Source organism: Eptatretus burgeri, chromosome 2 (assembly GCF_056783735.1).
Source record: "Eptatretus burgeri isolate ZD-2024b chromosome 2, Ebu_testis_v1, whole genome shotgun sequence".
NCBI classification, from domain to species: Eukaryota; Metazoa; Chordata; class Myxini; order Myxiniformes; family Myxinidae; genus Eptatretus; species Eptatretus burgeri.
In genome coordinates this window covers 129,815,249-129,832,669 of record NC_140962.1, presented here as the reverse complement: position 1 = coordinate 129,832,669, position 17,421 = coordinate 129,815,249, and the positions used below count along the sequence as shown (strand labels likewise).

General features: G+C 44.8%; 1 protein-coding gene across 1 annotated transcript in view; it reads right to left on the bottom strand.

Moving 5' to 3' along the window:
• SMC3 (structural maintenance of chromosomes 3) overlaps positions 1 to 17,421 on the bottom strand; it is a 98,095-nt gene that overhangs the window by 59,609 nt on the left and 21,065 nt on the right. The window contains exons 5-8 of the mRNA XM_085871207.1: positions 12,466 to 12,537; positions 11,659 to 11,738; positions 10,912 to 10,990; positions 977 to 1,094 (exon numbers count right to left, since the gene is read on the bottom strand). Coding sequence (XP_085727333.1) covers positions 977 to 1,094; positions 10,912 to 10,990; positions 11,659 to 11,738; positions 12,466 to 12,537 — 349 coding nt within the window. The remainder of the gene's footprint in view (positions 1 to 976; positions 1,095 to 10,911; positions 10,991 to 11,658; positions 11,739 to 12,465; positions 12,538 to 17,421) is intronic.

Sequence of the window (17,421 nt, the reverse complement as noted above, 5' to 3'; positions counted from 1 at the left end):
GCTTGTTTTTATATTTTTAGGAAGATGGCAAAGGGATCCAATGTACAACTACAACGGCACTCGGCAGAGCGCATGTCTACGTCAGGCTGAAGAGCTTATGTTTTGTATCCCGCTGAAAGGCTGGCTCTGCATCCAGACCTTCACCAAAACCTAATCGGCTTGTTCTTGTCACCTACCTAACTCACCCACCAAGTTTCGTCATATTCCGTCGACAACGTTTTGAGATATAGTGTTGCACAGTCCATCATTCTTGGCCCCATCTCTCAATGATGAAGAATCACTTAAAACATTTTATGATCCAGATCCAGATCCAGATCTTCACCAAAAATATAAGCAATTCTTCCTCGTCACACACCCAACCTGTCCACCAAATTTCATTTCAATCCGTCCAGACTTTTTTTGAGATGTCCTGCTCACCGACAAACAAACAGGGATGGCTTCATAACCTCAGTGCACCTTCGGTGGCAGAGATAATAATGGGATCTGCTGGAAGCACAATTTTTTTTTTTTGCTTCCATGACCCTCAATCTTGCATTTTTTTTAAAGTGCAGGAAATAATTCAGTTCACTTGAGTCATTGGACCGGAAGCAAATTTGGTGCAAAGCTCCAGAGTAGCGACGTCACATGGACATCTTACCTAATGCCATCCTCCATAATAAACGGCTTGATCACAATCTTCAAGTTCATTGACACGAGTTTTGCAAGGAATCAAATCTCATTCATTTTAATCGCCCGTATCCATTGTTGTCGTGGATCACTGGAAGTTCCAAGTCGATGTACTCTCGCCAATTATAATGCACGGTTTAAAAGCATTTGTGATGGGACATGGTTTTCAACTGCCTTATCTATGCTATACTATACAGGAGAAGCAATCGCCCCACCCAAAGTCAGAATAATTATAATGATGCCAAAGAATAAAATCATGGCAATTAAAAATTGTTGGCATTTAAATTATCAATTCGACTGCATCACCAACCTGTCTCTTTAAGCAAGGTTATGCTCTCTTCTTTGCGCTCATCATAAACTCGTGTACCCGCCACCTCACGCAGCAGCTTCAGCCTCTGAGAATCCGGCGCAGTAGCCATTTGGTTTATCTGCAAAATGCAAGCACATTACAGTTCGCTCACGACAAGCAACTATTCAACAATGTACACGAAGGTTTGAAGAAAAAACACACAAACGGAGCCCTGATTGTGCGCAGTCAATCCACTGGGAATAGTGTTTTAAAAAAGAAAACTCGTGCGAAGTCGATGGTGTGTGCGCCATTCGCAAATCCCCATGCTTCTCACCCAAAGAAAAAAGTTCCACCAGGAATGACCCGATATCAAATTTTAGGTTTTAATTTTTTTTCTTCTTTTGACCCATAAGTTCCCATCCCCTGAGGCATGAACCGGGGGGTCAAATCCAAAAGATTGTCACAAATTTCATGTGTCCCCCAATGTTGATTGCACATACAGAGATGCCAACTTTTGGAAATCAGAATTAGGGAGGATTTGCAACCGACACCAAATAATGTGCACGAAGCGCACATCTCGAGCGCGGAGCGCTCGACCCTTGCGGCGGAGTCCAGGGCCCGCCTTAGGGCCCTGGAAGCTCTGGGGTTCCAGACGCTCTCTAGTGCCCTCTGAGCCCTATTTTGGAGCATTTAACATGTTAAGAATTCCCACTTTTTGAACAAAAAAAGGGGAAAATTGTGCACTTTTTAATGTTACATGTATGTTAATATTAGTAAGTTAGGGGACAATCAAAGATTAACAAAAAGCACAAAAGAAGCAATATTTTTCTTACCTTACTGGCTGGTACTACTGCTGCTTGCTTTTTCCATGGCAGCTTTGCTGAGTGACAGCTGTGTGGCTCTTTTAGCCCTTCTGATTATGTCTTTGCTGTATTCTCTCTGGTAGCAAGGGGTGCTATGAGCTAGTTTTTCAATTAAGAGAGCTTCCAGGGTTTTGACACTCAAATTGGGACGAAATTCAGTTTGATTCTTCCGTACAAGACTGAGTGCCCGCTCACATGATGCGTTCGAATGAGGAATGACCAAGATTCCCTTCATCACTTTGCTCAAATTAGGATACTTCTTGGCACCAGTGCAGGGATCTGTGAGCTGTGAAATCCGATGCCACTGCTCATCCACTCTCACTGTCTCAGTAGCAATTGTAGCTATGGAGGCGTGTGCCTGGTCGTGAGCGAATTCACTCTCAAGACTGTCTATGTCACTATCACCGCCACTGAACAGACAGGGGAATTTCTTGATGAAAAACTCCACACAGTCAAACCCCACTTCTTGGTGTAGCTTAACATCCAGCACCTGAGCATGCTTGGCTAATTCATCATCTAGCGGCCAGGTTTTGAAGATGTAATTGCAGGCTTTCACATAATATGAGCGAACTGCACTGAAGAAACCTTGGATGTCTGACTCACTCAGAGTGAAGGTGGATTTCTTGAGACTCCTTTGTTCCCTTATATACAGTTTGGCATCGTTCCCAATCATGAGGTCCTCATCATTCTTCTGATGATGTCTGTCAGAGAAGGGTACATTTACCAGAGCAACCGATGACACCGATGGTTTCAAAAACCGTACGAAGATATCTTTCAGAAGATCATTCAATTCTCCGTGCAGGAGATGAATACAGGGTTCGTCTCTTTGGAGCAGAAGATTCCCCTTCTCAAAAAGCTTGTTAGCATATCGAAGGAAGAAACGATAGAGTTTTGTTTGTGGAGACAAGAACATCCTGTTGACACGTTTTTCTCTAGATTCCTGCACAGTGTTTGAGGAAGATGCGCTTTTAGTTGTAGAACTCGTAGTACACTTAGCCGCAGGGCGATCACACTTGCGTTTACTGCCAGCAGAAGAGGTCAGACTCGTAGTACCAGATCCAATTTTACGTTTGAGGAGAGAGCTTGAGGTAGGTGCAGCCAAGGAAGAAGACCTCTGATTCGAAGGTTTTGCTGAGCTTCTATCAAGTGATTTGGCAAAAGCAGAACTTAACTTGGGTCCTTCTTTGCCTGTAGATGGGACTATCACAGTCTTTCTCGACTCTGAAGGGATCTGCTTTGTAGATGAACGTGATGAATGGCCGGTGATGCTACCTGCTCTCAGCATTGGTTTTGGTGCTGTCCCTGCTGTCTTCTTCGCAGCAGATACTGCAGTGGTAGTGGTGAATGCTGCTCCACTAGTGCTTGATCCTGCAGTGCCAGTACTGGCAGTAGATACAGTGCCGTCCTTCTTGCTCGTTGTTAGAGTCTTGGCTACAGTTGGTTGCATTTTTCTTCGTACTTCTTCTTTGAAGAAGAGGCGAAGTGGCTCCCACTGTTCAATCAGCCTGTCTAGGCACTGATCAAGGGACAGCCACCTTGTTGCAACATGCTTCAGAATCTTGTGTGTCGGGGCATCACAGAGTTCTTGCAGTGCTTTCACTCCTTTGACGCGTTTACTACTTTTGTCCAAGTAGTAGTAAATATCGATGAGAAAGTCATCTAATTCAATGGGTAAGGCCTGAGCCGCCTTCTTGGTCAGACATTGTGCATCATATGGCAAGGGCATCCCATGATGTAGCACTCTGGATTTTGTTTGTGGATATAAGCAGCGACTCCTTTGTGCTTGCCCACCATGACAGAGGCATTATCAGCACAAAAGGAAACACAATTTCCCCACGGAATTTTCCTGTCACTGAACTCATGATCAAGCAGTTTGAAAATGTTTTCTCCAGTGGAATCTTGTTTGCACGCAGGCAAACTTAGCAAACCTTGCTTCACAATCCCAGCACTGTTGTCATAGTACGAAATCAGGACAGGATATAGCTGGGCCTGACCACTGTCATTGCTTCCGTCTGTAGCTAGGCTAAATGGAGCGAGTCTAGCAATATCGGCAATAGATGAAGCAGTAACATTTGACAACTCACCAATTATTGCTGAAGTTTTTGTTCTTGCACATCCATACTTTGAAGCAACTTTTGAATCTGGAAACATCTTTTGAAATAGAGGTCCAGCATGATCTGAGACTGATATGGGCAAGTTATGTTCCACAATAAATCCACTAAAGAGAAGTTCCGCTCGGGTAACATCCTCTTCCTCGCTTGTCCCTTGTTTGGTGAAATAATTCAGAAGTGTACCGGTACTCGTGCTCGAAGATCTCTCCTTTGCAATATCTGTGTGCCGTTTGCTTCCAACGTGCTTCCGAATATCATCGCGACCTCCGTGCTCAACTGAAATATCAACGCTGCATACTGTACAATGCGCATGATGAATTCCTCTTTCAGACTTTTGAATACACGGGTATTGGAGACTGTATTCGGTCTTGTACTTCTGAGACCATTTCTTGGTCTTTGTAAGCTTCTTTTCTGCCATTTCGTAATCAACATCGAGGGCTTGAAGCATCGGTAACTTCGAAGTCGATTACTTCGGTAACTTCGAAGTGATTAGTGAACAGTGCAAAAATATCAAAATTTCGGGAGGATAAGGATAGTGATCGTAAGGGCGGGAGTTTGGGTGAATTTTCGGAAGCCTCCCGATGAAATCGGGAGGGTTGGCATCTGTGCACATACAAAGTTTCATTAAAAATGTTTTAAGATGTGCCGTAGCAACATTTTTGGGATTTGAATTTTTGACCTCACCCCACGGCACAAAGGGGGGTGGGCTGGGGGCTAAAAATGATGCTGCTCCTGCATCTTCATGCCCTGTGGTGATAAACTACCAAGTATGGTGAATTTCTACACAACTGTTTAAGAGGAGATAGCGTGATGGACAGACAGACAGACGGACGGACAGAGCCGATTACAATATCGCTACGCCATCAGCCATAACTGGAAAAGGGGCTAGAACATGAGGTTCGTTCCACTGATCGGGGGGACACTTGGTTTTTGCGGATTCTGATGGCTGTTAACCTTATAAAATGGGGGGCCAAAGTTCTCCACGGAGATTCCTGCAGCTTTTTTTTTTTCTCGCCATCCGATATTCGGGTAATTCGAGCCCAAACGGTCATTTTGGTGTCTGAAAGCAAATTCAGCTGCCAAGATCCACAGACATTGACATCACTCATGCCTAAGATTTTCAGAACACGTTATCATTGGTATAGTGAACGTATTCCAGAGAGTTCTCCAAACTGCTGCACCTGTTTCTTCGAGGGATCTTCCAAACATGGCGATTTCGTTAAAATCTGTCGGTTTGAAGTGTCTGGGAACCAACTTTGGAAGTCGATATCTAATGATCTGAAATGCGCACATACTCCAAACTGCCTAGAGTAGTTGTCATCTGTATTGTGAATGCATTACAGAGAGTTCTGAAGGCTGCTTCATCTAGTTTCTTCTTGGGGGGTCTTCCAAAAATGGCGAAATTCGTTAAAATGGGTCGGCTTGATGTGTCTGAGAACCAAGTTTGGACGTCGATATCGACTGTTCTGAAATGCGCACACGCACCAAACTGCCGAGACATGTTATCATTTGTATTGTGAACGCATTAAGGAGAGTTCTGAAGGCTGCTGCATCCGGTTTCATCTGGGGGTCTTCCAAAAATGGCGAAATTCGTTAAAATGGATCATTTTTCTGGTATATTGTATTGTGGACAAAAACTTTCGTTCAATAAATGCCTTTGACATCACAAGCGCTCAAAACTAGGTAATACGCAATGGTAGTACAACAGAAAGAACACATAAGAGAAATTAATACAGATTGAAACCGATATTAAAAACTTATTATAGGTAAGAAGGAACCCCGATACACTCGGTCGGTACCATTAGACAATGGCATGTGAACATGGTGTTATCTGCAGCCAACAAACATCAATTATACAATGCTAAACTCCGTTAACATTTCGTATTCTTCTTCCTCATCATTATAATTAATATCGCCATCATCATCATCATCATCGCAATCATCACGAAGATCGGTTGCATGGCTGACATTGGCACAGTCTGAACATTTACACAAATCTGAACATGGCACTTTTGCCTTTTTGCATGAACACCTCGAACTTGAGCACTTCGATACTTTGCAAGCACATTGTGTGACTTTCAAAAGAATGTCTGGGGCTGGATTGATGGTCATCCACTTTATGACTAATTTCCCATCAACAATCTCCCACCCATGGCCTACAGGTGAAGGTGAACCAATAGACTGCACAAGGGATCGCCTATGAATTTCCGCTTGGTAATTGGCCCTCAAGGTATGCATATGTAATGCATCCTTGGTTGGCGAAAGGCTTTGACCAGATGTTGAGGAGACGCAATGCATTTTGTATCGTGCCTCGTTGACGTCATCTAGTTTTGGCTGCCCGTAAAGATGACATACGAAGGATTCCAGGGATTTGAGGCAAACTTCATCGAGATCGAAACCTCGTCCCAGTTCAATGAAAGACCGTGTGTAGTCGTCACGATCAAACATAATAGTGAACGCTTTCTGCTTGCCTTTTCCATAGAAAGTGCTGGTGGAATCGCATCCCGTGAATGCGTGTAAACCTATTAGTGCCTTGCATACATCAGCTCCAAGACAACAGGTCATCTTCTGCAAATCCATAATGCGTGATGTCTCAAACACCTCATTGCCAGTCATGAAGAATGTATTGCAGGACAGATTTTGTTGAAGACAAAGGGAAATTATGCCCACATCCGAGTCGCAGCTCACGATTACGACATCTTCAAATATTGCACTAGCTTGTTGCGTGTGGAGAATAAGCCGCGTGTCTGCTTCCTCGTGGTCACATGACAACTCATCAACAGAGCAAATGGTTGTGATGGCATTCCAACTCCTCAGAATGTGACAGTACTCTCCATGTGTAATGTACACATCAACGTCCCGATCAAAGTAGGCACGCAAGTTGATGTCCTTCCATTCCGACACGAGGAAAGCAACAAGTGATTCTTTATTCTGGCCGCTTGACATGAATTTTGACCATTGCTTCGGTGTTTTTTGGTTTTTACCATAAATATGTATGGTCTGGCTGCCACTGAGGGTAGCGATCGACAACAAAATCTAGGCGAGAACAATGTGTTCTTGGCAAATTTTGTTAAGGCAGAGAAAATGGCATCAGCCAGCCCTCCAAAAGTATCTGGGATAGGCTTAATGGACCGAATCAGGGGACCCGCATCAACAATGATCGCTGCGTGGTCAGGGATGCCACTCTTCAGGTAGTCAATGCACTTTCCTCGACCATTGTCAGGAGCTTTGACTTAACATTTTTTGCCAAGGACCCATCAGCACTGGCAAGAGGTATTGAGACGGGTGCCGGGGAATGAGTCAGAATATCACGGAGATTGATACTCTGAGACTGACCGATGGCAAGAAGTCGCGAGAATACATTTCTCTCATTTTTCACAATGACTTCTTGACCACTGGTTGTTTTGGAAGATTTTGAGATACTTTGATCGGCGAAGGTTCTCAGTTTTGAGAAGTATAGGGTCAGTGGAGAGAACATATCAGGATGAGGCTTCATCTTCTAGTGGGGTGCAGTCAGCTCACCCAATCCATCCACTACGTCCAGACTTTCATCTCTCACAGTCAAACAGTCGTTAATATATCGGCTCAGAGATTCCTCGCCAGTCTGATAAGCAGACAGGAGATCATGTTTGACATGATCGTGACCCCAGAGCTTAAACAAACCAGTTGATCAGACTCAACTTCGAATGGGTTGATCATACTCCCATTCGTAGTGATGATTGACTGGACATCCTGACCAACTTTCCTCACTTGCGACTCGTACAACCCCTTCCTCTTGGTGCAGTCAGGCGACATACCCGCCATAACCTCGCATTGCTTGCAATTGCAGCATGCTCGGGCTGCGCCAGTATCCATCTCCGTATGGCACCTGGTTTGAGGGTTATCCCAGTCAATACTCCACTGGTCTTCGAGTCGCGATTACATGTTTGTTCTATTGCCTGATCACAAGCAATTGATGAGAATGGGTGGCGATATTGACGCTGTACGGTCCAGTGCCCCGTGACGAGCATTTCCTGGTGACATGCAGGGTGTGTCCTCTGAAGATCCACCATCTCAATTCAGTAGACAGGGAGATACCTGGCATAATTTACCCAGTCATAGGAAAAGAACCAGGGCAACATGGCTCAAAACATTTTTCCCACCGAGCCATCGAAAACGGCAGGGCACCGTCATTTTCTACATTTGGCTGATGAATTATAATGCACTCGCAAGGTTCAAAACCGAACATTTTGACGATGAAAACAACGAAATTGTTATAAAACACACTGCTTCACGGGCGCAGCCATCTTGAATAATTAATTCGTTTTGGGAAATACGCTCACTGTTCAGTGGTCACATGACCATCAATTTGCGCTGGTTCCAAGAACAAACAGCTGAGCGGGCGGAACAAAAGGGCGATTTTCATGATTGAAATATGCAATAACTGCGGGATTTTGAGTGGAGATCTTGTGGATTGAGAATGTATTCATCATAAAGAATAATTCTGTACAGGATTTATCTATCCCCCCGATATGTGGGACGAAACTGCACGGTACAAGTTACGGCTCATGGCCGACACTGCCTTTTTAAATTAAAACATCGGGATAAATAAACAAGTCATTTTTCAATTCAATGTTGTTTTTTTTTTTTGGTATACCTTATCGAGGCTCATCTGAGAGCTAAGTTTAAATGATAAATCAATGTTTATAAATGTATGTTTATGTATATTTAAAAATAAATGTATATTTATAAATAAATAAATGTTAATTGATAAACATGGAGAGCAGGAGGAAGCAACATGGGGGTACACCTCCCTTTAAATGACATACCAATGCAGTAGTATACTTCATCTTAAACATCAAGAGATTTCACTATTGTGGTTTAAACGAAGAAAAATGTGCCGGTTGATCCTGGAAGCTTTCCTTGCATTTTTAACGTTTTAATTATTATAAATCATTGCAATCCAAATTTGTCACTTCAGTTTTGAATCTTAAAAGCAAATAATAATATCTTCTCAAAAGCAAAGCAAAAAAAATGTCGGTGGGCCGACTCTCACAATATAAAAAGTACGCCACGCTAAAATGCTACAGTTAGAACTATAGTATATGAGAGCTGTACTCTCACATACTGCATTAGTCTGCAGAGAATTACTACAGGAAAGGAATGATATGTTTGCTTGGGACACCACAGGTGAATGTAAAGCAAGAGAAAGCTCTGGGCTGACGTTTAAGCCCTTGGGTGGGTTTAAACTTTCAGCATGACTTTAAGCCACACAAATGCATTCAAGACCACCAAAAGCAACCTGGGCCAGGTTCTTCAAAAAAAGAGCAGGTTCAGGAGCAGGTTCTGCCTGCTCCCACTGCACCGTAACCACTGCCTGCACCCGCGGCACCGTCACCACTGCCTGCTCCCGCTGCACCGTCACCACTGCCTGCTCCCGCTGCACCGTCACCACTGCCTGCTCCCGCTGCACCGTCACCACTGCCTGCTCCCGCTGCACAATCACCACTGCCTGCTCCCGCTGCACAATCACCACTGCCTGCTCCCGCTGCACCATCACCACTGCCTGCTCCCGCTGCACCATCACCACTGCCTGCTTCCGCTGCACCGTCACCACTGCCTGCTCCCGCTGCACCGTCACCACTGCCTGCTCCCGCTGCACCGTCACCACTGCCTGCTCCCGCTGCACCGTCACCACTGCCTGCTCCCGCTGCACCGTCACCACTGCCTGCTCCCGCTGCACCGTCACCACTGCCTGCTTCCGCTGCACCGTCACCACTGCCTGCTCCCGCTGCACCGTCACCACTGCCTGCTCCCGCTGCACCGTCACCACTGCCTGCTCCCGCTGCACCGTCACCACTGCCTGCTCCTCCTGCACCGTCACCACTGCCAGCTCCACCGTCACCACTGCCTGCTCCCGCTGCACCGTCACCATTGCCTGCTCCCACTGCACCATCACCACTGCCTGCTCCCGCTGCACCGTCACCACTGCCTGCTCCCGCTGCACCGTCACCACTGCCTGCTCCCGCTGCACCGTCACCACTGCCTGCTCCCGCTGCACCGTCACCACTGCCTGCTCCCGCTGCACCGTCACCACTGCCTGCTCCCGCTGCACCGTCACCACTGCCTGCTCCCGCTGCACCGTCACCACTGCCTGCTCCCGCTGCACCGTCACCACTGCCTGCTCCCGCTGCACCGTCACCACTGCCTGCTCCCGCTGCACCGTCACCACTGCCTGCTCCCGCTGCACCGTCACCACTGCCTGCTCCCGCTGCACCGTCACCACTGCCTGCTCCCGCTGCACCGTCACCACTGCCTGCTCCCGCTGCACCGTCACCACTGCCTGCTCCCACTGCACCATCACCACTGGCATTAAATTTAATCTCTCCATATTTTCTTTCCAAAGAGCATCATTCCAATCACAAATTAATACTACACCATTAATATAACAAAATAAAATGTGAACACTCACGATGTAAGCGAACATAAATGCCATTCTAATGTGATAACCAGTACAGACGAATCTGCCGGCGAGGAAAGGCGGGTACGCAACACCGATGTACACACACGTCTCCTGCCTGGCGGACATCTAATCATGGGAACGCGCTTGCAAGCTTTTGTACCCGGCTAACTTCTTCAAAAATAGCTCATAATGAAAACTATCATGGGAGTAATTCACATAATCGTGGTCATGATGCGTTATTGCATTAGCATTTCACCCCATCCGGATGAAATGGGTTAGGAAACGAATCAGCATATCGGAATAGCACCGCAATTCCCTATAATCATGGCATGCTTTCTGATGACTAACACAGGGAAACCTCTGTACGGGTCATAACAAAAATACAGATTTCCGTAAAATATGGAAGGAGTGTCACCCATGGTAAACCTTCCACCTCGGATGGGAAAACAGCTCAATCACAATTCCTGCTGAGATAAGATGAATAAAGAAAAAGAAAATTCAAGTGTTCGGTGAATTGTACGATGTGGCACATTCACACACCTTTCCTTGCTTCACGATGTAGTAAGGATTGCTCCGGGAAAATCCAGCGCTCTCAAGAAGGTTCATCACGTCGTTCTTACTGTGGGGTACACAGAGAAACGGGCATCGATGTCTGGATACAACTTTTTCAACTTCTGTACTGCTTAATGTTTGTTTTCTTCAAAGACAGTGCAAAGGTTTTAATTTGAGGCAGAAAACTAATCTCGACTAAGTATCTGATGGAAACGAAAGGACAGTCTTTGGCCATCCGGGTTACATTCAGTGAGCTGCTTCACGCATCCTCACCAAAAATTGCAGGCACAATTATCTCTGCCACGGAATGCAGATGGAAGTTATGTTTTCATCCCTATCTGTCTGTTTGTGTGCATGATATCTCAAAAAGTTATGGATGGATTTGGATGAAACATGATGGACAGTTTTGAGTGTGTGACAAGAACAAGCCCTTTAGATTAGATTTTTGTTTCAGGTCCCGATGCAGACCCGGCCTATCAGTGGGATAAAAAAAGGTAAACATTTCAGCCTAGTGGAGGCAAGTGTTCCACGAAGTGCCATTCGAGTTAACAATGTTGAACAATTCTACTTGTGGGAAAATTTTTTTATTTTCAACTGTTCCACTTATTCCATTCAGCATGGGATTATTGTCGCTGTTGTTTTACATTCTTTTTTTTTTTCATTTCATTGCTTTGTGCAATCTCCTTCTCACCCCCACTCCTCCCCCCCCCAAAAAAAAACAATAAAAGATATTACGTCACAATCTTCTTGTCCAGGAAGTACTGATCTTTCTTGGCTCCAATAACCCTCCGTAATGTAACTTCCTCTTTATCAATCTGCAAACAGCGACGTGCGACATACAACACACTTCACCTGATGATGACATTTGAGATAATAGTTCCAGTTAACGACATGATGGTTAAGGTCTAAAATAATTAAGAATTAAAGTCAGCGAGTGACACATTTGTCACAAGTCTTGAAGGACTTTTCTTTTTCCATAGATGCAAACCTGCAGGTGAGTGCTCCGCAAACCTGGGCATATTTCAAAAGGAGCACACAAAACCATGACGTGGCACGGCACACAAAGCAACTCGGGACTTGCTATTCTTTCTTTCTTTCTCCATTTCCTCCCATCCCCCCTTTCTCACTCCGCTTTCCATTCGTCGATACTCGGAGAGAGAACATTCAAGAAAGTCCCTCCCTCCACAAACCCTCGTACTTGCCATGCAATTCATATCTGGAAGTAAAGCGAAAATCTCTTGCGCCCTGGCTATCTTTCTACACAGGTTAAAGACAAACTTCAACATGACAACTCGTTACTCTTTTAGACAAAATCAACATTTAGAATAAACTTCTCACCTACACATACGACACACAGTCATATATGATGGCCAATGAGTTATCATAACAATAACTCCCGTTGACTTGCAAGATGTTCTGTATCAAATTTTAGGCATACAAGCATTAACCTCACACTGTAACACTACACCACCTTACAGACAGAGAATTTGTGACAACATTTAATCAGAAATTTGAACAACTTTAACTAAGTTATATACTTACAGGCAGTCGGTTGTCAGAGTTATCAAACACAACCTCGACAAAGGCAGAGATGACCCGTGGACCCGTACCTTCCTGCAAAAGGGAAATATTTTTTATTGAGCTGAATAATATGTATCGCAGTTAATCTGTATTCACAAGTTTCCTTTTCACATGAATTTAGAAACGAAACTACATCCTTCATTACTCACACAACTTCCAAGCCACAATCCTTTTCATTACCACTTAGTGTCAATGAGAACTGTGAACCAATTATTTAAGCATTTAATGTACCAGCAGACACTCCTGCCCGCTTGATGGCAGTAACCCTTCTCGGCCCATCGTCGGTGGGCCATGTGCTGTGGCAGTCTTGGAAATGCACTTTATAATTTTTATCATTTTTGAAATAAATTTAATTGATCACTAGTCTGAAGACGACAATGGTTCACGAGCGGTATTTGACAATGTAGATTGTTTCAGAAGTCAAGGATGAGACAATGTGATAATGTTTGACCAAGTTATAAAAATGATCAACATGATGTGGTACGAGTGACAGGTGATTAGCTGCAAAATGTCGAAAACCTGGTTTCGTTCAACAACTTTCAAAATTTGACCTTTGCATCACCTTTAAAGGTCACAAAACAATGTGGTGGATATTAAAATAAGGAAACAGGATACGTGCTATAGCTTAATGGAGTTAGTTCGTCGAAGAAGGTCGAAAACCCGGTTCGATTCCCACAACTTTGAAAATTTGACCTTTGTGAACTTTAAAGGTCAGAGGTCAAGGATTATGACCTTTGGTGCAAAACTTCCTCTGGAACATTCCAGGAACAATATAACGTCATATAGGCTATATGGCATTTCACACTCCTCGGATTATCCATACTTTGATGAAATCAGTGTAAAAACAAACTTGAAGGGGGCGCCACGGGCAAGGTGTTCGAGATAGAGCAAAATGGTTTCAAGACTTTAGGTGGGGAATGACCTCAGGATTATGCATAAAAAAATATTGTCATCCCAGCTCTCAAAGTTTGGGCGGTCGTATGATTTTTATGTCAAAATTCGAAATTTTCTAAGTTCGTGACCTTGAGACCTTGTGACCTTGACCTTGGGACGAAAATGAAAAATTGAGCTCCGTGGGGCTATGCAGGTGCCATTGGGCTAACCAAATACCGAAACCCCTGCCACAAACCCCTCGGAGAAGATGGATTTTTATGTCAAAATCGCAATTTTCTAAGTTCGTGACCTTGTGACCTTGAACCTTGGCACGAAAATGAAAAATCGAGCTCCGTGGGGCTATGCAGGTGCCATTGGGCTAACCAAATACCAAAACCCCTGCCAGATTCGACAAACCCCTCGGAGACAATGGATTTTTTATGTCAAAATTCGCAATTTTCTAAGTTCGTGACCTTGACCTTGGGACGAAAATGAAAAGTCGAGCTCCGTGGGGCTATGCAGGTGCCATTGGGCTAACCAAATACCGAAAACCCTGCAAGATTCGACAAACCCCCGAGGAGAAGATGCAAATTGAAATTGGCTACCCCCGAAAAACACGTTTTTTGGGTGTGGCTCCGCCCATAATGGGCGCACCACACCCATTTTCAGGAAAACACAACTTGATCATGATATAAACCTCCCACCAAAATTTTTATCAGGATCGGATCAAAACCCACGGCGCTATGCTTGGGACAGACAGACAGACACACAGACATACAGACAGACAACAATAACAAATACAGTGGTCACTTATTTTTTTCGTGAAACAATATATATATATATATATATATATATATATATATATATATATATATATATATATATATATATATATATATATATATATATATATATATATATATATATATATATTGTTGTGGTTTTGCAAATATAAACCCCCAAGCATTGCAGAGACACATAAGCTCCCAGAGTGAGCCATGTTCAGAATTAGATTTACAGATTCGATTACCTTCCCTGTATCTCAGAGGTTTGGGGGATATAAGTGTTGTGAGTTTAGCTCGGACCTCCCCTTCTTCATCTATCTATCCACGATTCTATCCAGTTATTTATCCCGTAATCATCCAATATCCCGTTCCCTGCCAGTCTTCATCTCCACACTTCATGCCTCCACAAGTAAGCTTCACCCTTTCAGCTCTCGTAATGTCACATCACCTGTTCATCCTTTCATCTCCTTCGTCGTTCGACTCCCATCTCTCATAGAAAACCTTCATTCATCGTTATCAAGTCATTATTGAAAATAGGTCATGACGAAAATAACCCTGTAAGTCTGCACAAATAACGGTTGAGGTGGAACGTAATTGATGGACAGAAGGGGTTACATTCTGTTTATTTTCACCACCAAAAAACCTTTCATTCCAAACAACACATATTACACTTTGCATGAATGGAATGCCACCACCATAATAAGTATCGATTCTTCTGGGACACAGACAGCGGAAGGCCAGACGGCGACAGCGGAAGGCCAGACGGCGACAGCGGAAGGCCAGACGGCGACAGCGGAAGGCCAGACGGCGACAGCGGAAGGCCAGACGGCGACAGCGGAAGGCCAGACGGCGACAGCGGAAGGACAGACGGCGACAGCGGAAGGACAGACGGCGACAGCGGAAGGACAGACGGCGACAGCGGAAGGACAGACGGCGACAGCGGAAGGACAGACGGTGACAGCGGAAGGCCAGGCGGTGACCGTGGAAGGCCAGAAATCGAAGTGTCAACATCACCGTCATGCCGAAGAAGAAAAAGAAAAAAGAAAAAGAAAAAAACCATGAAGTCTGGAACACTGACGGGTTCCTCCTGTGAAGCCCATTTTTACATACCAATTCCCCAAAACGCTGCCAATACGCCATTTTACGGTAGCTGTAAGTTAGAAACACGTTCAGTAAGTTCTGTGGTCGTCCGGAAGACGTCAAATACGTCTACATACGTCAATATGCGTTGGAGATACATTACACATAGGTTCAAAGCACGTTACTCAGAGGTTAGAAATAAGTTTTGGGTACGCAAGACATTACCTCGACGTGTTTCGACTTATGAGTAACTTACAAGTAACGTGTGTCGACGTGTGTCAACGATCGCATAACGTGCCTACAACTTATGGCCAGCGTATGCGGAACGTGTGAGTCATACGCTGGCATACGTCAAAAATTTTTGAGTATGCTTAAAATTTGTCAACGAGCTCCGCGTACTACGACGTATTCCAGCGTGCTTCAGCGTACTCTTAACATATACAAAACTTACCAATAACGTATTCGACGTGTGCCAGCGTTTTAGACAAATTTTTTCATACGTCGGCATACGCTGACTAAATCGTCAACGTGTGACAGGGCCTTGAGCAGAGATTGCGCTCATGGGGCAATTGGCTCAAGTGATTAATTGGTTTGATAGATGATAGGGTGCGACGTGAATTCTGGCTTGCTCGGCCAATTGACATCCATTAACCAGTTGCAGACACGGTTCCCCATCTGCTTCATTCATCTCACAGGTATGGTAAACTGACCCTGTGAGCGAAAATCTGGCCAGAGGAGAGTGTTGTAGACAGAGTCCATGGTCTTTTCACAGACACGCCAGGCTGAATTAGCCAACCCACGTCCACAACAATATCTACGTATAGACATAGCCATATACGCATCTGCTCCATTAAAGATAGATGAGGAAAGATAGACCATCTCCCCCTGTTCCTGAGGGAGGTTAACCTGATGCTCAAACCGGGTCACGAGACATTACACGAGTTCAACCCCATTGTCCCTCCCTAACTCCATGTGTGTGTGCTCATCTTTCGTTTCATTTAATTCGTTCCCCTCTTTTGCTTCGTGTGTCTCCGTCATTATTTCTAAATCCTGTCTCCCCTTGTGTCTCTATTAATTTCTCCGTCTCCGTCACCTCCTTTGGTTCTTCCGTCGTCGCCTTGTGTCTCACCCTACACGTTTCGGTCTCCCCAATTATTGTGGTGGCGTCGCTCGTCCCCTCGACCTTAACCGTCTCCATCGCGGGCCGGACACATTCCACACTCGTCCTCGACTCGGTCGTTTCCCCACGTGCATGCGCCATTATGCCTTTTATGCCCGCCTGCAGACTCAACCCCATGCTCTGCATCTCACCCCGCTGTGTTCGCATATCACCCCTCAGTGCCTGCGTGTTCACCTCCATTTTGGCATCCATCGCTCGCGCATTTGTTTTTATTAACCTCCGCCATCGAAGATGGATGGAGGTTACTGTTTTCACCCCTTTCTGTTTGTTTGTTTGTGAACAGTATTACGGAAAAACTGCGATGGATTTCGACGAAACTTGGTGGGGGGGGGGTTAGGTCTGGTCCAAGGATCATGCCATTAGATTTTGGACTTGGTCCAAATTCCAATATGGCCGCTATGGCGGCCAATTTGGAAAAATATTTGAATTTTTTTTTGCATTTCTACACGTTTTAAGTGATTTACAACCCCCCCCCAAAAAAAAAAATGTTCGAGAAAAAAAAAATTAAGCAAATTTTTTTTCAACAAAATTTAGATTTTTTTTTTTTTTGCATTTCTACATATTGTTGTGGTTGACGAAATTCGCAAACCACCATTCAGGTCCCTTAGGTGAGATATCTCTGTAAGTATATGTGTAGTTAGGCCCAAACCCGTTGTTTAGAGGGAATAAATGTCATTCAGTCGGGCTGCGACTCTTCAGGATAGCCGTTTTTCTTTACTATCTTTTTATTTGGACCAGCCGCCATTACTACCACCACCAACCACATCTCAACAGCCATCACACAACAACCACCAACCACAACGCCGCTTCACAACAACAGCCACGACCTTTACCGTCACAACTCGCCACCATCGCATCACCACCATTCTTGCGCCACTTGTGGGCACCGATACTGGACTCGTGCAGGGCGCGCACCGAGCAGCGTGTTCAGAAACATCACAGGCTTTCCGAGAAAAACGGATCAAAAACGACTCACGCCCACTTCTGTTCCGTCCTATC